This window comes from Myodes glareolus, chromosome 3, assembly GCF_982192425.1.
Source record: "Myodes glareolus chromosome 3, mMyoGla1.1, whole genome shotgun sequence".
Taxonomy (NCBI): Eukaryota; Metazoa; Chordata; class Mammalia; order Rodentia; family Cricetidae; genus Myodes; species Myodes glareolus.
The window spans coordinates 128,676,820-128,697,369 of record NC_142028.1 but is presented as its reverse complement, the minus strand read 5'-3'; the positions used below and the strand labels follow the sequence as shown (position 1 = coordinate 128,697,369).

The 20,550-nt window shown below is 41.0% G+C and overlaps 1 protein-coding gene across 2 annotated transcripts in view; it reads right to left on the bottom strand.

Annotated features, from left to right (window-relative positions):
* Fkbp15 (FKBP prolyl isomerase family member 15) overlaps positions 1–20,550 on the bottom strand; it is a 59,780-nt gene that overhangs the window by 11,288 nt on the left and 27,942 nt on the right. Inside the window, exons 12-20 of one of the 2 annotated variants that reach the window (XM_048459166.3) lie at positions 19,829–19,936; positions 16,117–16,219; positions 14,675–14,781; positions 13,082–13,196; positions 9,646–9,755; positions 7,872–7,979; positions 6,702–6,796; positions 5,058–5,160; positions 418–589 (exon numbers count right to left, since the gene is read on the bottom strand). In XM_048459166.3, coding sequence (XP_048315123.3) covers positions 418–589; positions 5,058–5,160; positions 6,702–6,796; positions 7,872–7,979; positions 9,646–9,755; positions 13,082–13,196; positions 14,675–14,781; positions 16,117–16,219; positions 19,829–19,936 — 1,021 coding nt within the window. The remainder of the gene's footprint in view (positions 1–417; positions 590–5,057; positions 5,161–6,701; positions 6,797–7,871; positions 7,980–9,645; positions 9,756–13,081; positions 13,197–14,674; positions 14,782–16,116; positions 16,220–19,828; positions 19,937–20,550) is intronic. The other variant, XM_048459165.3, reaches the window with a different exon arrangement.

The window sequence follows — 20,550 nt, the reverse complement described above, 5'->3', positions numbered from 1 at the left end:
CACACCAAGTGCCAATCTAAACACAGCTGTTCTGAGACAGGGCTGCAGTCAGCAGGGTTCTGGGGTAGAGCAGGAGATGAGCAGAGGGCAGTGGCCTTGAGTCCAAGCTGGAGCACTGTAACCCATGCTCCAGGAAGGAGGAAAACACAGTGGGAAGAAAGTGCTTCTTTATAAAAATGTACCATGTTAGTAAGTAACAAAGAACTGAAGCAATATTTCCCCACAGAAACAGAGGGACTTGCCAATTACAACTGAACTGGGGGACGGCGTGTCTTCCTGTTCTTTATGTAAAACAATTAGCAGTTTTTCTACCAGTCCCTCAAGAGTGTTGTGCTATAGGAATTGACAGGAAGGGAGACATTTAACGCCTTGAGTTTAAATGGCAGTCCTGCCAGACATTCTCCTCTGAGAACTTACCTGAGAGGTTGGCCTGGAGTCTGGTGACCTGGCCCCTGAGAAGATCTGTCTCTTTCAAGTTTTCTGTCAGCTGCACCTGCAGCTCTGTCTCCTTCTTCTGGTGAACTGTCATTTTCAGCTGCAGGTGAGAGACCTGTGCAGTGGCTGCTGCTAACTCTTCTGTCACCCTGGCCTGAACAGTGACAAGGGGTGACATCACTTTTGACATAGGCATTCCAAGTACTGATTCAACCTCATGTGACTCTAAGCTGATGGATGGTATTGGTAGACTGGAAGAGAGAAAAGAACACCTTCCCTGTGCTGGGCTAAAATCAAGCCTTGAAAATGTCCACTGTTGAGGTAGAGAGCTGGAAAAAGAAGGAAGCACTGACAGTAGAAGCAGAAAAGCAGCTCAGGAGAAGCAGGACTCCAGTACGAGAGGACACTGCTGGAGATGTGCCCCTGAGCAAGTCCTATCCACCTCCTGGGCCCTGACTTGTTCTTTTAAAGATAAGTCCAGGGCTGGAGAGATGGCTCAGAGGTTAAGAGCATTGCCTGCTCTTCCAAAGGTCCTGAGTTCAATTCCCAGCAACCACATGGTGGCTCACAACCATCTGTAATGAGGTCTGGTGCCCTCTTCTGGCCTGCAGGCATACACGCAGACAGAATATTGTATACATAATAAATAAATATTTAAAAAAAAAAAGATAAGTCCACTGAACTCAATCCTCTAGCAGCTCCTCCACTGTGAATCATCACTTCATAAGACAACAGCTTCTCATGGACCCATTCTGTCACAGAGAAAAAGTTTCACTTACTGAATAGTCAATGAACACTTAACCATACTTTTTCTGAGAAGTGCTTGGAGACAGAAATCTGCCTCCTGAAGGAACTGCTGGTCTCCCTTTACAGGAGATCACAGGGAGACTGCTAAGTAGATGAAGGCTGGTGTACACCTTAAATCCCAGCACTCAGCGGCAGGCCCATCTCTGTGAGTTCAAAGTTCTACATATCTAGCTTCAGCCCAGCCAGTACTACATAGTGACACCGTGTCTCAAATAGCAACTTTAAAAAAAAGAAGTAGCTCATCCAGGGACAGTGGCACACATCTGTAATTCCAACACCTGGAAGGCTGAGCAGGAAGCTAAGAGTCTGCAGCAGCTATGTATGCAAAACCCTGTCTGAGTAAACCCAGGCTACATAGCGAGAAATTACATGAACCGTAGGGCCATATTATATAGGCCCATGTTTTTACACTGTATGGTGGCCAGACTTTCAGGCCACAGTTTGCACCTGCCAGACAGAAGGTGGTCACCTGGCCGTACTAAACAAAGGGTCAGGATATGCTAATGTCGCTCTGCTCCTTCTTTGTAACTTTGGGAGGTCGCCTGGGAAGGAGGTTAATTCAGTCTACATGACAGAGCAGGCATACAGAGCAGGAAGATTGACAGGAAGATGTGACAAAATGGGTATAGAAAGGTGTGGACCTGACCACAGTCATTCTCCTGGCTACCTAGGAAGCAGAATGCCAATGAATTTCCCCCTCAGTTTACATTTTGGTGTAAAAGCTGTTTGGAGAATAAATGCGGGTGAATTTTCAGGATGTGAACTCAGGATTTCATGAGGGATCCCTAAGACTCCCTCCCAATAAAGTCATGTGAGTTGTGTCTTTATTCCCACGCCTCCCCTCTGGTCTGAGAAATAATTTATGGTTTGAGCTGGCCCTGGATCCCAACAATGAACAAACAAAGAAGAAAAAACAACCACCCGGGGACAGTTAAAACTTAAAATGTCTCACTGAAATGATGGGGTTGGTAGAATCCATGGGAGGCTGCTGTTGCTCTACTCCTGCATCTGTCTATTACACACAGGACACCTGCTAGGCTCAGTGCCAGGCACTCGGGGAGTTTTAAAATGAAAAACACAAATGGACTAGCAAGCTAAGTAAGAGTTTGACAAACTACAACTGATTCATGGGACAAATTGGACAACTGCTTGTTTTAGGGAATAAAGTTTCATTAGAATATACTTGTGAATACATGCACATACAACAGTAACATTGGATATGAAAGTTACATGTTGAACCTAAATAAAAAGCAAAAGTATCCAGATGTCACATCCAGAGACTTGACAAAAGAAATGGGAAAGAAAATCTTTGGGAAAGTTTTATATTGGCTACATATATTAAATTAGAAACCCAGAGGAGAGGCTTCAAAATATGTAATTCTGATCAAGTTTCCCAAGCAATCTGAGGTAGTTAGGCCACTGTCTGGGCATCACTGGTCTACAGAATAAGTCATAGTCATTATTTACCCCTGAATAGTAAGAGTGAGGATAAACAGTAGATTTGGGTGCCTCAGTAGGCCTTGGGTTAGAGAGATAAAGAAAATGGAGAGGGAAAATAAAATCAGAGAAAGGAGACATAGTAAGGCACATTTGTGGAGAGCAATGAAGTTCTAGGCTGCTGCTCTTTTAATAGACATTAACAGACAGCCACAACAGGCAAGGAATGAAGTAGCAATGGGAAAGACACAGTGTTGGAACAGGACAGGACTGTGCAGGGTAAGGCACAGCTCATTGGTGGTTAAATGGCTATCTTAGTTACTGTTCTACTGCTAAGATACTATGACCAAAGCAACTTAGAGAAAAAAGTATTTAATTGAGGGATTGCTTGATGCGGGAGAATTGTCTGTATTCTGTCAATCATATTTTAATAAAATGCTGATTGGCCAGGCAGGCAGTATAGGCGGGAAAGCCAGACAGGAAGTAGAAGTGGAGCAAAGAGACTGGGAGTATTCTGGCAAGCAGGAAGCTCCCTCCCCACTCCTGCGCAGACCACCAGAGAAGCAACATGTAACCTGCCCAGCTGAAAAAGCTACCAAGCCATATGGCTAACATAGATCAGAATAATGGGTTAAGATAAGTCATAAGAACTAATAAGTAGCCTGACCTAATGGGCCAATCAGTTTTATAACTTAAAGAGATCTCTGTGTGATTGATTTTCTCTGGGACTTGCCGCCTGTGGGGTACTGGGCGGGACAGATACCCCAACAAGCCGGCCCCTTTATGTTACAATTGCTTATAGTTTAGAAAGTTGATCTATAGTTTAGATGGTTGATCTATGATCATCACGGTAGGGAGCATGAAAGCAGGCATGTACTGGAGTAGTGGTTCGGAGCTCACATCTGATGCACAAGTTTCAGGCACAGAGAGCAAGACTGGGCCTGCTGTGGGCTTTAAGCCTACCCCCAGTCACACAACTCCTCCAACAAGGCCACACCCCAGCCCTTCCTAAACTTTAGTCCACCAACTGGGAAACGAACATTCAAATATATGACTCTATAGGGGCCATTCAAATCACCACACTGGCCAAAAACATTACTTCCTGGATAGTATGGCTAAGCAAACACAAAAGTTAGCTTGAAACATAAATAAGGAACCCTTATTATCAGAGTACAAGAAATCAAGTAAAAATTATAAATTATAAAGTTCATGTTGTTCAATTTTGTATGTTTCCAAGAAAGTCAATTATAAAATATGAACTGCTTAGAATTTCATGAAAAAAAAATACAAGATCAAGAGCAAAGATTCCCAGCTAAAGAGTGATGACCCAATAAGAAGAAATCTGTTCTGGATAGTGTCCACTAGATAAAAGGAAAACTAGGCTCCAGAATTAGGTAACCCCAACAAGACTCACTAGCATCTTTCTCACTTCTATTCAGAGCAGATCAAAATTCCTACATCTGAAGGACTTAAGTCACAGAATTCATGCCCCCCTCCCTCTTTCCTTATTCTATTTATTTATCTATTCATTCATTTATTTGCTGTGGCAGAGTCTCATGTAGCTCAAACTTTGGCTTCAAACTTTCTGCCTAGCAGAGAATGACCCTGAACTCCAGACTGCTAGGTAGACCAGGCTGGCCTCAAACTCACAGTGGTTTAAGTTTGTCCCCACCTCCCAATTAACAGGATTAAAAGGTGTGTGTTATCTCATCTGGAATTTTATTCTTAATGGCAAGGTCTCACTATATAGCCTGGTACTTGCAATGTATCTCAGGGCAGACTTGCACTTACAGTAATCCTTTTGTCTTGGCCTCCCAAGCCATGGGATTCCACGCATAGGCCACCTGTCTGACTCTAAAGTAGCACTTTAAAATGATTTTGTCAGACTCAAATGAATAATCAACTAAACACAGATAAAAGATCAAATTATATATTCCTAAATTCCACTAAGAACAACATATAAATTTATTACATGACATAATAGAAATTTTCTTTTGATTCTATCAGAAGAATAAATTTAGCTTCTTATAAACTATAATTTTCTCACCATTATCAAAATATAACAAACAAACAAGTGACTGAATTTTTCTTCTTTCTTTTTTGAGAGAGGATCTCACTATGTAGCTCAGGTTGACACTGAACTGCAGATTCTCCTGCCTTTGCCTATCAGAAGTTGGGATTACAGGCATAAATCACCCCTAGTTCAATCATTGTTTTTGAGTCAACATACTGCAGAACATTTAGTAAAACATATCTAGAGGTGATTAATACATAAAAATCTGTTGGAGGATTTCTACATCTCTCCCAAAGATGGCAAATATCCTGAATAGAAACTTGAAAGTTCTTCAGCTCAACATATCCTGACCTGACTATTTTACCTTCTCTTGTTCGGCATGCAATACTCTTGCCTGTGTGTTTTCTGTGGCTGTTTGAAGTGAGTTGTTCCTCTTCTCCATCATCAGGTTACTCTGTTCAACATACCTGAGACAGAAATAAAGACAAAGAAAATATTTATCAAGCACCAAATGTTTGAAAGGTACAAGTTTTCATAAAGGTACTCAGTTCTCATAATATTGTTCAACACCTTCATCAGAAACAATCTGAAGGAAGTCAAAGAGATGGCTCATAAGTTAGGAGTTGATGTGGAATGTTCTTCTGTATATGTGTTGCTTTTATTAGCTAATGAATAATGCTGTTTCGGCCAATGAAGTAGCAGAGTAAAGCCAGGTAGGAAATCCAAGCAGAGATACAGAAAAAAAGGAGGTAAAGTCAGGTCAGATGCTAGCCAGACACCGAAAAAACAAGGCATGCAGAAAATGACTAATAGAAATGGGTTAATTTAAGATGTAAGAGCTAGCTAGAAATATGCCTGAGCCATTGGCCAAACAGTGTTCTAATTAATATAGTTTCTGTGTGATTATTCGGGTCTGGATGACCAGGAAATGAAAGCAGAGTCTCTGCTTACAAGGATCCTTTGGTGTTCTTGCAGAGGTCCTGGGTTCAGTTCCCAGCATCCACATGGTGGCTTACAACAATCTGTAACTCCAGTTCCAAGGGATCCAACTCTATCTTCTCTCCCAAGGCATTGCAAATAAACAATGCACAGATATGCAAGCACTACACACACACACACACACACAGAGAGAGAGAGAGAGAGAGAGAGAGAGAGAGAGAGAGAGAGGAACAGATATGCAAGCAAAACATCTATATGCATATTTTTTTTAATCTTTAAAAAAAATAATGTGAAAGCAGTTTGCTTTTCTGAGACCTGCAGGAATTAACCAAGCTATCTGCAGTAACCAAGGAAGTGGTAACCTGGGCCACAGATGAACACTCTGCATAATGAAGGGAGCCAGTAACAGGGTGTGTACTAATGGGAGATGGGAAGGAAAGGAAAAGGAATAAGAAGACTGATTGTAAGCCTTCTTCCAACCCTCTGTGTGAGAGACAAAAAACACTAGATAAGAAATACAGGGAATAAATGAGTTTTTCAAGTGGAATGATGCATTGAGACTGGTTTTGTTTACCTTTTCCCCTCACAGAGCTGAGAAGGATCCACTAAAAACACAGAGAGGTTGTGCTTTATGAAATCAGTGAGGCTCTGGTTGAGTTCTGATTGATAAAATAGCCCACACAGAAGAGAAGAGTGGACATGCTTTTCTACGTAACACCATTTTCAGAAATGAGGAAGCTAGGCTTGCAGACAAACAAAATACCCAAAGCCACACAATAAATGAAGGGTGGAGCACACAGGTGGGTCTTATACCAACCACACCCACCTCAGTGTTTTCTATACTGAAGTAGTAAAGAGGCAATTCACACAATGGGCAGAAACAGAAATGGCTGAAGACATGGGCAGGTGAACAGGCTGAAGCTCAAAGGTATTGTGTACCTAGTATGTTCAAGGTTCTTGGGTTCAAAACCCAAACAAAACAAATATAGAGAATCGTGATTACTATAGTGTTCTCAACAAACATGCATTCCACTGGACAAATGGCACGAAAGCCTGGCCTTGTGGGTACCTCTGATTCCGCTCAATGAGTTCACTAATCTTGTCGTTCTGCTCTTCTATCCGACTGCTTTTCTCCAGGAGCTCCTGCTTCAGTCTCTCATTTTCCTGAACTCAAATACACAATAAGCAAGTAAGTGTCCTGAGAGTGCCACTTCCTCCCCACTCTCTGCTTCCTGGCCGCAGTGCAGTGTGACAGCGACCTCGTGTTCTGCTGCCATGCCTCCCCTGCATGACAAACTATCTCCAGACCATAAGGCAGAATAACTTCAACCTATGGGTAGCTTTGTGAACACATTTTGAAACAAACACTAAAACTTATTTCCTCAAATTTAACTGTTAAAGTAACAAACTGAATTATACCGGATGGATTCTAGTTACTAGGCTAGATAGGTTGAGGACTGAAATGGTCAGAAAATGAAGTGAGAGTTTATAATTGGGACAAAAAGCAATGTTTCTTTCATTCTCTCTCTCTCTCTCTCTCTCTCTCTCTCTCTCTCTCTCTCTCTCTCTCTCTTTTGGTTTTTTGAGACAGGGTTTCTCTGTGCAGCTTTGAAGCCAGGAACTAGCTCTTGTAGACCAGGCTGACCTCAAATTCAGAGATCCACCTGCCTCTGCCTCCCAAGTGCTTGGATTAAAGGCGTGCGTTATCACTGCCCAGCTGCAACACAGAGTATACTCTAACATAGCTTAGTATAATAGAGTGTAATATACAGTATAATATAGGTGGTTGTGGTCCGAATATGAAATGTCACTCACATGCTCACATGTTTGGGTATCTGATCTCCAGCTCTGGGTGGACTGGACATAGGGTTCAGCTAAATGAAGTGGGTCACTGAGGATAGAACTTAAGGGTTCCTAGTGAGGTCCCACTTCTTGTTGGCTCTCGGCTCAATAGGACCAGTTGTCTCTACCACTCCTATCTGCCATGATAGGCTGTATGCTCTCAAACTAGGAGGCAAAATAAACCCTGCTTCCTTAAGCTGTTTCTTGTCAAGTATTCAGTCATAGCAATAAGAAAATTAACTAATACGATAGTACAAGTCATAGGACCAAATTAAGCCATAATGGCTTGTCTAACTGTAGTAGTCTGGGGGCAAGGGACAGATTTTTAAAGGGTAGCACATCTGCGGAGGGAACACGGACAAGTTCTCCAGGCTGTGCTGTGCTCCACCACCCTTACCTGAATGATCCGCTGGATGTTGCTCATAATCATGCTTGTTTCCACTGTGGCCGACATGTTAGGAAGAAGCACAGGATTGCTAGAGCTGCGTCTCTGTAGCTCTTCAACCTGCAAGACGGAAGCCAGAAAGACCCTGCGAGCATGTGGGACTGCAGATACAATTCACCCAGACCAAGCACTTTTTCGAGAGAGTTAAAAATGTCTGAGACAATATCTAAATGTAAGTCTCCTTTTCTGCTAACTTGATCCCAAGTGAAGATGAGCCCTCTTCTAGGCAAAGGACTACAGGTGTGAATACGGGAAACCAGAGAAGAATTTTCTTACAGCTGTGGCTTCTTCTAGTTACATCCTACTTATTGTCTAATTCTTGTTACACACATACACATCCTTTTTTTTTACATTTTTGTTGTCTTTTTTTTAATTAAAAAATATATATTTAGATTTATTTATCTTATGTGTCTTGAGTGTTTTGTCTACAAGGAAGTATGTGCAACATGTATGTGCCTGGTGCATCAGAGAAGAGAACATCAGATCTCCTGGAACTATGGGTACTGGGAACTGAACTTTGGTCCTCTGCAAAAGTACTCTTAAACACTGAAATGTATCTCCAGCCCTCTATTTATTATTTCTTTATTATAATTTCATACTTATAAACAATGAATATTATACTTACTCCCCTTTATTAAAATTAGTATTTATTTATTGGAAATACCCTATGCATTACTATGTGTACACACAATATGTGAGCGTGTGGACATGCATACCTGTGTCACAGTACATGTCCCAAGTCAGAGTATAATTTGTGTATTACAATGTGTACACGCAATATGTGAGAGTGTGGACATGCATACCTGTGTCACAGCACATATCCCAAGTCAGAGTATAATTTGTGTATTACAATGTGTACACGCGATATGTGAAGAGTGTGGACATGCATACCTGTGTCACAGCACATGTCCCAAGTCAGAGTATAATTTGTGTATTACAATGTGTACACGCGATATGTGAGAGTGTGGACATGCATACCTGTGTCACAGCACATGTCCCAAGTCAGAGTATAATTTGTGTATTACAATGTGTACACGCGATATGTGAGAGTGTGGACATGCATACCTGTGTCACAGCACATGTCCCAAGTCAGAGTATAATTTGTGTATTACAATGTGTACACGCGATATGTGAGAGTGTGGACATGCATACCTGTGTCACAGCACATGTCCCAAGTCAGAGTATAATTTGCAGGAGTCAGTTCTCCCTTTCCATGATGAGTTTCAGGAATAAAACTCAGATTGCTGAATGTGTTCAGCAAGTGCTTTTACCTGCTGAGCCATCTCTAGCCCAACTGCTCCATTTTCAAAGCCCCAGTTCTGGTGTGGGACAATTCTATATTCTGTCAATTATGTTTTAAATAAACGCTGATTGGCTGGTAGCCAGGCAGGAAGTATAGGCAGGAAAACCAGACAGGAAGTAGAGGTGGGCCAATGAGAACAGGAGTATTCTGGGAAGCAGGAAGCTCCCTTGGCAGTCCTGCCCAGATCACGGAATAAGCAGGATGTGACCTGCCCCACTGAAAAAGGTATCGAGCCATGTGGCTAACATAGATAAGAATAATGGGTTAATATAAGTCATAAGAGCTAATATGAAGCCTGACCTAATGGGCCAATCAGTTTATAACTGTGTGTGATTTTCTATGGGATTTGCCAGTTGTGGGAACTGGGCAGTACAGAAACCCCCACAAGCAGGCCCTCATGCCACACAGTTCTGACTTAGTCACCTTAGTCATGAGATGATCCATTTTATCAGCCACTTTGCTGACTGCCAGTCGAATTTCAGTGTTGTGTTGCCGAGCTTCAGTCATGAGAAAGGACATCATGTCACCTGATCCTAAACAGACATCAAAAAGAACTTACAAACCTGGAAAGAAGAAACTACATGTGGGAAAGTTAAGGGCAGTTTTAGCAGAGGAAAGAAAGGACCCCTTCCATGTACTAGGACATAGAGTAAGTGATTTCACACCGTCAGGATAAAACACAGAAGAGGGAATAGAGAAAGGACTCACAAGCTAATAATAGCTAGGTTATAGTTCTGCAAAACATACCAAGGGCTAGAATGTGGACTACTACAATCCTGGCACCCCTTTCACCAAACTGCATACCAGGCATTGCATAGGCATCAGGAATACAGTCATGAAAAAAAACATGGTTTCAGATCTTAGTGGGCTTCAACTGGGAAACTAACATATAAACAAATCATTACAACAGAGTATGTTAAATGCAAAATGGGCATAGTAGCACATGATTAACATACAGCACATGGAAGATTTGGAGTTCAAGATCAGCCTGGGCTTCATGAAATACTATCTCAAAAACAATTTTTTTAAGAGGGTGACTTCAAGTGCAAAAGATAGGCCATGTATAAAGTACAAAAGTAGCACCTTAAAAACAGTAATCTTTTGGTGACATTCATATGCAGTTGTGTCTGTAAGAGCAGGGGAAGGAGAAATGGTGAGCCAGAGGAAATGCCAGGTTGGAGAGATGGAAAAGTGTTTCAAAGATGGAGAAAGAACAGGGCTCCATGGCATGCCAACGTGGGGCTGACCAAATCCACTTAAAAGCCTGAGAGAATTTGGGAAGTTATTCTAGAAAGAAAAGAATAGAGTTAAGCATGGCTTTTTGATAGCAGAACTTTCTTGGGTGGGCTCTGCTTGCTAGAGGCAAGCGCTCTCATTTAAGAGAGGCTTCCTGACTCAGCTTTAGCTGACTGCATACTTTTTGGTGGTGGCAGAACCTTGAAACGCCATAGAGTTGTGGCAATAAACATGGCTCCAGCCAGTACCTCCGCCATGAGGCTGGACTCTCAGAAAAAAAAGCTAAGGAATAGACTGGATCCAGCTATCAAAGCCACAGCTTTATTCCTAGCCATATTGCTTAAAAATTAAAAACTCATGTGGTCAGAAAAAGAGAGAGATACAGTAAAGATAGATCCAAAGATGAAGAAAACGTTTGAATGGTTTACCTTATGTTTAAAAATATATGTAGGCTTGGGAGGAAAAAAAAGAATAAAGTCCTTAAAAGAAAAAAGAAAAAATAGAGACTAGTTGGGTGTTGTGGCTCATACCTTTAATCCCAGCACTTGGGAGGCAGAGGCAGGCAGATCTCTGTGAGTTCAAGGACAGCCTGGTCTACAGAGTGAGTTCCAGGACAAAGATACACAGAGAAACCCTGTCTCAAAAAAGCCAAAAATTAAAAATAAAAATAAAACAGAGTTTAAAATAAAGCCACGTAAAGATGTAAATACACAGAGACTCTGGATACTGTATGTTGTTATGTTCTCTCTGAATTGTTTGAATGCTTAGGAAGAAGGAACAGTTGCTAAAAGATATTTGTTTATAAATGCTGCTGAATTAATCCAAGATAGGTATTTTGAAAATACCTTGACTTCAAAATTGAAGTCAAAAGGTATGTTACTTTGGAGAAGAGGTTTTGTTTCCACAGGAAATGAGAAGCTGTGGATTCATTCTGAGTTAAGAAAAATCAGGTTTGATCAAGGAAGATCATCTGAGAAATCTCTGATAGGAGCAGACGACCCAGATGTCTAAGTTCTACATCCAGAACAGATTCAAGACTCCTGCCTGAGATGATCAAGCCTCACAGGATACTCCAGTCAGGACTTGATAATAATTTTAAATTTTCTTTAGGTCCCCATAAGATTATCAGCACCCCCAATCATCAGGAAGAGGCCTGAAAAACTATGCCCACATTCCCAACAAATGAACTATGAATATTTTCCTTTGTTTAGAGTGTTGGTTACAAGTTGTTATGGATAATGGTCAGGAGAAAAGCTAAACAAAGAAGATTAGATTCAGAGTTCTCGCTTAAAAAAAGCAGGGGTGGAGTGCAGTGGGACAATGGTCTTTTATCCTGTCACTTGTATTATTTTTAATATTTAATAAAATGCTGATTGGCCAGTAGCCAGACAGGAAGTAGAGGCATGGCAACGAGAATTATGGGAAGAGAGAAGTTTCAGTCTGCAGTTGTGACCCAGCCACAGAGGAAGCAAGATGTGACTGCCTCGCAGAAAAAGGTACCAAGCCACATGGCTAATAATTATGGGCTAATATAAGTTACAAGAGTTAATAAGAAGTCTGTGCTAATAGGCCAAGCAGGTTATAATTACTGTAGACCTCTGTGTGATTCTTTGGGACTTAACAACTGCAGGATCAGGCGGGACAGAAGCCTCTGTCGACAGCTCCAGTGAAAGCTGCATTAGGAAGCCCTCCCCACTGTAAGTCAGTCTGTTGGATGGACTTTGTTTACAAAACACGCCTATGCTTGCACAAGTGCATAAAATACACACAAAATTGCACACGATGTTCTTCTGTGACAGAGAGGACAGTTACCTTTACTTTATCCCATTTTGTATTGCTTGACTTTTTATTAAAGTGAATTGCTATCATAATTTAGAGTTTTTAACCAAATAATTTTAATCTGGGGCATTCAACACCCACAGCAGTGCTCATGCTTCCTCTCAATCCTCTCCAGTATTTCACTCTCTGCTACACACTCTAGTCACCCTGACAGAGGACAAAGGGCTGGTAGGAGAGCACTGCGGGAAGAAGACCCAAAAAGTGTGGACCAAGGGTGTTTGGGGGAAGTTACAAACATACTAAAACTTGGATTGTGATAGACGCACAACTCTGAACTTTTCCAAATAAATAAATAAATAAAGATGTTTGTTCCACAAGCTCAAGGAACTGAGTTTGAATCCCCAGCACCCACCAAAAATAGTAACAAAAAAGTTGAGCATGGTTGTATATACCTGTAACCCCCAGCACTAGGGGGTGGACACAGGTAGATCCTAAAAGTTCCCAAAGTCTACCCAGATTTCTATGGCAGATTTCCAGTTCACTAACAGGCCTAGTTCAAAATAATGAGCTGCAGACCAATAGAGGAAGACATTAAATGTCCTCCTCTGGTCTCCACATACATGTACACAGGTGTGCATACCTGCACACTCATATGCTTGCACACATATACACATACACAGCATACACTATATATACTATATATTTAAATGAATTATGGTACATAAATTACAACCCAATCAAGCTGTTAAAACAATGAAAAGAAAGAAAGGGTAGAGCGCTCTTGGGGAAAAGTAGAAACATAATGGGAGAGAGAAGAGACTGGGAGGACGAAGGTAGTCCCTACCTTGAAAGTGGGAAGCCTGGGACAGTGGCACTGGGTACGAGGGCTGAACAGGCTGCAGCTGTGAGGTAACTGAGCATGCCTGGGGATATGTGTAGGCCTGCACACCTGCACAGGGCTGAGAAAATAACCAGTTATTTGTTTACTTTCCTATGACAGAACAAAACAAATAAACAGAGAGGAGGTTGATAAGACCAGGGTGAGTCAGTTGTCTATGGGACTTGATGGTACCTGGTCACTCCAGTCCTACCCAGAACCTGTGGAACAGGAATCTTGGATCACTACCCAGTCCTCCAGCAATGTGATTTAATGACACAGGATTTTATTCCCTACTATCAGGCCTATTTTTAAGGAAAACTTGAAACTAAGCAAACCCTGTTTGGTTTCTTTTGAAGAAAAAAAAAGTTATTCTTCAAGATTCAAAACTAAGCCAGACAGTTTCCTGGAAGCCTCAGGATGCCTCTCCCCTGATAGAGTAATTTTTTTTTATTTTAAAGGCTTTTTAAAATCATTGTATGCATGTGTGTCTATGCACAGATGTGTGGGGGCTTCTAACCCACCCAATATGGTGGGTTCTTAACAGTTGAGCCATCATTGCCCAACCCTTAGACTCTGTTTTCTGTGTGTTTTCAGATAAGGTTTCATGTAGGTCAGACTAGCCTCAAAATCACTACATAGCTAAGGACACCCTTGTGTTCTTGATGTTCCTGCTTTCAGTTCCTTAGTGCTGGGACTGCAGACATTTGCTACCACATCCAACACTCTTGCTAGATCCTGATGCTTATCTGGGTGACCAGGGGCTCTCATTTTCTGAACTGGAAAGGAAGATGTTACTGTTTTATGGGGATTTCTGCATGGACTAAATGAGGTGATACAGGCAAACCCATAACAACTGCAAATTAAGTGCCTAGCAAAAGGTAAAAGCTCAATAAACATTCGCTATTATTCTAAGAAAAGTCATTCTTTCCCCCATAGGAAACTAGCTTATTTCTAAAGACAATATAACAACCCAAACATTGTTTAATTAAAACAAAAATTCTCAGTCTATGGACAGAAGGATTTTTGTGGGAGACTTTTTTTCCATCTTTGATCCTCCGTTCAGAATCACCATGGAGGGTGGGGGCTGGGCAAAGAGCTATAGCTATTGCTATATGTATCTTTACTGTGTGCCAGGCCAGGCTCTAATAGGTACTTTGCATACTATTGTGCTTAATCTTTCACTGAAACTTATAAACAGAAAACATTATGTGGTTTTAGGGATAAGAAAGTAGTAATTTAGGGAAAGGGAAATTACAAACACTTCACACTCTTAAGTCTGGACTAGCGCTTGACAGTCTCATGCTTTAATTACAAACACTGACTTGGAAAACTGCTGCCTGGTAAAAATGAAAGAAGGAATCTTCTATGTTCACAGAAGAAGACCAACAGAAATTAATCTCATGACTAAAGTCGTTACCCGAGGGCTGGATGTGGACAAAATTTAAGTTCTCAGGAGGCAGGAAGCAAGCAGATCTCTGAGAGTTCAAGGTCAACCAAGACTATATGAGACCCTGTTTCAAAATAATAAAGAAATTTATTAATTAAAAAAATAGTTACCTGGAAGTTCTGAGCATTTCCAGCTACAGCTGAGTGGGAATCAAGGGGTGTAACTTGCATCAAGGCAGCAGAGGGTGTTTGGAACCCAGAAACAGATGGTTGAGGTGCTAGGATAAATCAAGATATTTTTACTGTTATCCATCCTTGCTTCTTGTGTTAATGCAAAAACACAACTTTACCTCAAAGGGGATAAGACATAATTTATTTTGAGCCAAATATGTATGGTCATGACCCGGGAACATCGATTTGGGAAATTCAAATTCCATGTTCCTATGCAGTCAACAGTTTTATGAAATTTTCACAAATCTAGACAATTTTAAAATACGGTGGTGGAAACATCAGGTAGGTATGTTCCACAAAGGGAAGAGATCTCATTTTCAGGCCAGCTTTTTGGTTGATGGAGTCTAGAGGCTAGTACTCTGTATATTCCAAAGGATTTACCTAATAGTGACACAAAGAAGGACAATAAATAGCTATTAAGCACATGCTAGGGGTAGCATGGGAGAGTTGTCCCTATTTCAGGTGGACCAGCCCTGCAGCTACCCAGGCCCAGACCCAAGGATATGATACGGCCGGCCCCATCATCCACTCCATCTATGATCTCCTGGAGCATGTGAAGGGCCAGACCTGCACACCCAAAGCAGCAGGATCTCCACAACAAAGGGCAACATCAGGATATTCAGGAGGAGCCCAAGTGAGCACCCAGCAACAACAAAGTAGTAGAACCAAAGACCTCAAACCAGACCAATGACTCTTTGCAATGAACACTTGCAAGAAAAGACACATGGACAAAGAGGTTCACAGTGTGACTCGCGGTGTCACACTGTAGGTTCATGATGGCAGATGTGAAAGGATGGGGAAATGAATGGGGTTAAGATACATGATGCAAAAGACATAGAGAATAAATAAATAATTTTCTTTAAAAAATGGTTATTAAGGGTGCTAAAGATAGCCCAAGATAAGTTACAACTGGTCTCTGGACCTGCTGGAAACCCCCTTTCCACAGCCACTGCCCTCTCATAAGTCAGCTTTGTAGAAGGTCCAGTGCCAGTTTCCAGGAACTTTCCTTCACACTCCTAGGTTTGGGCTAGCTCTTGACATTCCCGTGCTTTAAACCAGACCACTTTCCACACTGAGTCTCCCAAAGCAGCTTCATGGGCAATGCCAACAACTGATGAAAACAATGTCCCTTGTGCATCTAACTCAGATCCCATCTGCTGACACAAGTGCAAAATAACAGATGGAGCTGTCTGAACAGCTGAGCACAGACTTCCAAAGGGGACAATGTAACACAGCAAAAGTCACACGAACAGGCTACCAGGACAAACTGACAAGTCCCTAACCCAGGCCCCAGCACTGACAATGCATGCTAATAATGTAAGGAACACTGACAAAAACTTGGATCCAATTCAAGGGGAAAGCCTTTGAGGTTCCTTTCTTACCCTGTGAGGTCATCTGTGGTAACACTGGATGGGCTGGCTGAAGAGAAGGCTGGACAGATGGTGTCACCAGGGACTGCCCAGCTCCTCGTAAAACAGTCGCATCCTGAAAGAGGCACAAGGGTTGGTCTCTATGTCTAGGCCTTTAGCTGAAGACTGAGGCTACCCGTCTTTAATTCTGCTTGCAATACAGGCAAGAAAGCCAACAGTCAAGGACATGAGTTGTATGAAGCAAGCATTCAATTATACAAGAGAGTAAGAGCCCTTCTTCCTATAAGTCATATCAAATGAATACAATTCATTTCTGCAGATATTCTAAACTGTCATTTCATCATTTCAAGCACCTTAACCGACATATCTACAGAACATACCATCTACAGAACACACCTGACTGATCTAACCTGTTCCCACAATAAGGGCCTCCTACAAGGAAAGCCAACAATAATGAAGCTTCACCTCTTCTGCCAAAACACTTCACAGAGCAGTCAAGGAAAGTAGACAGAGTGGGACTCACTGCTCCTCATTACCATGCTGGCTTTGATGCTGGCAGTCTAGACTGTTGCCCAAATTCTTTTATTGTTGCTTTGTTTTTGTTTTTGAGAAGTTTGAGACTTTCTATGCAGCTGTGGCTGTCCTAAAACTTGCTAAATGGACCAGATTGGCCTCCTGCTCTGCCTCCTAAGTGTTGAGATTAAAGGTGTGCGTCAACCACACCCAGCTGTTTGCTCTCAGTCTTAAAATATTTTTTTAAAAAATCATAAAACCAAAGCTTTAACTCTAAGCAAAGCTGCTCCATCTTCTTGCTTCATGCAAGGACAGACAGTCCTGACACAGATAATCTGTTGTGCTGTGGCTCAAGACCGTCCCTCCTTGGTCATTCTTTTTTTTTTTTAAATATTTATTTATTTGTTTATTATGTATACAGTATTCTTTCTTCAGTCCAGAAAAGGGCACCAGGCCTCATTACAGATGGTTGTGAGCCACCTTGTGGTTGCTGGGAATTGAACTCGGGACCTTTGGAAGAGCAGGCAATGCTCTTAACCGCTGAGCCATCTCTCCAGCCCCCTTCCTTGGTCATTCTTATACTTTAAAGCTCCTCCAGTCCCTAATATTCTCTTCTGGGAAAACTGGCCGACTGTTAGATTTTTAGCAATTTCTAAATCAACTCAAATGTCTGCCAGGCGAGTAAAAGGAATTATGATAAATAGAAGGTCACTGAATTGCCTTTAAAGCTATAGACTTTATGTGTATTACTGATATTAACAAAGGCATTTATGATATAACATTAAGTTTAAAAGTTAATAAAGCTATATATGAAGAAAATTACCCTTTATTAAACAAATTTTCTTTATACTTTTTTTTATTATGTATACAATATTCTGTCTGTGTGTATATGCCTTCAGGCCAGAAGAGGGCACCAGACCCCATTACAGATGGTTGTGAGCCACCACATGGTTGTTGGGAATTGAACTCAGAACCTTTGGAAGAGCAGGCAATGCTCTTAACCTCTGAGCCATCTCTCCAGCCCTTTCTTTATACTTTTTAATTATTATATAATAAAGTAATTTAGTTTTAGTTACTTATATTTAAATTTTAATTAATTATATATTTAAAAAGTAATTTTTAGACAGGAGGTGGTGGTGCACACCTTTAATCCCAGCACTCGGGAGTCAGAGGCAAGCAGATCTCTGTGAATTCGAGGCCAGCCTAGTCTACTGAGGGAGTTCCAGGACAGACTCTAAAGCTACAGAGAAACCCTGTCTTGAAAAACAAAAAAAAAGCAATTTTTAATTAATTATATTATCCAAATTTTATTTATAGAAACCAGGAAAATAATAACAAAATAGTAAGCTCCATTTAAAATGTTAGAATATTCCAGGAAACAAATAAAACAATACTATTTAAAAAGCCTATTTCAGAGCACATTTTATCTTTTCATTTTATTTTTTAATTTTATTTATTTATTTTTGTTTTTTCAAGACAGGGTTTCTCTGTGTTGCTTTGGAGCATGTCCTAGAAGTAGCTCTTTTAGACCAGGTCGGCCTCAAACTTAAGAGATCTGCCTGCCTCTGCCTCCTGAGTGCTGGGATTAAAGGCGTGCACCAGCACCACCCAGCTTATCTTTTCATTTTATATCAAATGAAAAAATTCTCAAAAATAAATCTATCATATATATTAGTTCATTTGAAAAAGAACTGTCTGATCAGTAAAAAGCTAACCAATGAAAAACGGCTTTAAGTTATTTTATATTCTTGCGGGTTACATATGTAGATTTAAATAAATGCAAAATAAACATATTTCTAAAAGTATGCCATATTTCTAAAATCTAAAAATGGGAGTGTTTTCTTTTGTATGTGTGGGTTTATATGTGTTCATGTGTGTATACAGGAGGGCATGTGCACATGTGTGCACTTTTGTGCATATGGAGGTCAGAGATCAACATTGGGTGTTTTGCATGATCACTTTCCACCTCAATTTTGAGTCAGAGTCTCCCACCAAACCTAGAGCTCACTGATTGACTGGACTGACTGGCTCGAAAGCCTAGGGATCCCTCTGCCGGAGCCTCCTCAGAGCTTGGATCACAGGCTGTGCCATCACCTGGCTTTTATGTGGGGCAGGAGAGCTACAGCAAGTACTTTCCCATAACTGAACATCTCCCTAGCCTGGAGATGCTTTTCACGCAAAATGTCAAGAGCAAAAAGCAAGGGGGATTGGTAGATAATCAACAAAATTCTTAAACTTCTAAATAACACCTTTTTTGTTTTATTTTGGCTTGGTTTGGTTTGGTTTTGGTTTTAGTTTTTGGTTTTCAAGATAGGGTTTCTCTGTGTAACAGCACTAGCTGTCCTAGAACTCGCTTTGTAGACCAGGCTGGCCTCCAACTCACTGAAATCCGCCTGCCTGTGCCTCCCAAATGCTGGGATTAAAGGTGTGTGGCACCACCACCTAGCTAAATAACATTTTTAAAACACAAGAAAAAGCATTATATATAAAGCCATAAAATGTAACAGTTTTGTATTTAAACAACAGGTATTATTGGCAAGAAGACTTGGATTGATCCAAACATGGATGTAAGCCAGAAGTAGTGGTATGTGCCTTTAGTGCTATACACTGGGGAGGCTGAGGTAGGAAATCACTTGAACCCAAAGTTCAGAGTAGGCAACATGGTGAGACTCAATCTTGAAGGAAGAAAAGGAAGAATTGAGCACCGATAGACATATAGACATGCATGCAGGCAAAACATTCATATACATACATACATACATAATACATATACAGATAGATAGATAGATAGATAGATAGATAGATAGATAGATAGATAAAGATAAAAAAATTTAAAGAGTAAAAGAAACTTTTAAAAAGTAGAATAGAGTGCCTGCTGTGGGTTGTAAATCCTGTCTGAAGATTGATCCTTTTTTCTCAACATGAAGCAGATTTATTCCAGACAGACATCTAAAGATTATGAGCAATACAGATTCCAGATCCTAGTACATGAACACTAACCAAACCTCTCTAAACGGTCCAGTTCTTGAGTCAGATGTGTAGGATTTACCTCCATTTGGGGAAGGCCGAATTACAGAAGAAAGACATGTACCCATACTGATCTCATACTTCCTACTTCTGAATTAGAAGTAGGAAAGGAACTTATTTCAACCAAAGAAAGAGAAGATGGAGCAGCTGTACAATACATTTTAATACAGTCAAGGGGACATACTTCCGTTTCTGAGTCATTGGAATCCAGCTGTGGTGGAAGGATGGGCAGCATGGGCTGGCCCATTTTAGCCATCCGAGAGATCAGCTTGGCCTTGACTGTATCAGGATTCTAAAACGAAGGCACAAACATTACTGAGACTGAGGTTGCTTTCAAACAGGTCTACTTCTGCCTTGGGTCAAAACCTTTAACAGTACTATTCCCTTTTTGAAACCATTTCTTCTAAAAAAGCAAGAATTATTTATGATACCAAATACAATCCAAATGCTATGTAAATACAGTACTGAGGAAATAATGACAAGAAAGATGTCTGTCTGTGCACATTCAGCTCAGATGCAATCCCTATAGTGTCCCCTAAAAAAGTAAGAATTAAGGATGTCATACATAGAAGCACACAATTAATAATAACAACAGTAAAACTAAGTGCCTATAGATCTAGAATAAACTGCTTTTATATACTGCTTTTATCTCCTTTAAACCGAGTGTCCTCACTGTAAAATGTGCGTGCTAATACACACTTGGTTTAACTTTCTGGGTGCAGAAAGTTTTTTCCCCACTAGACCAATTACTTGTGAAGTGTGTCCTGCTGTGGCTGAATGGTCCACAGGGCTGGAGGAAGGGCCTGGCTTCACCCATCACCTACTGTACCCAGGGCAAGGGAAGGCCTTGCTTGAAGTTCTTTTTCTATCATCTGGTTCACTTCCAGCACACTCAGAGGCTGCATG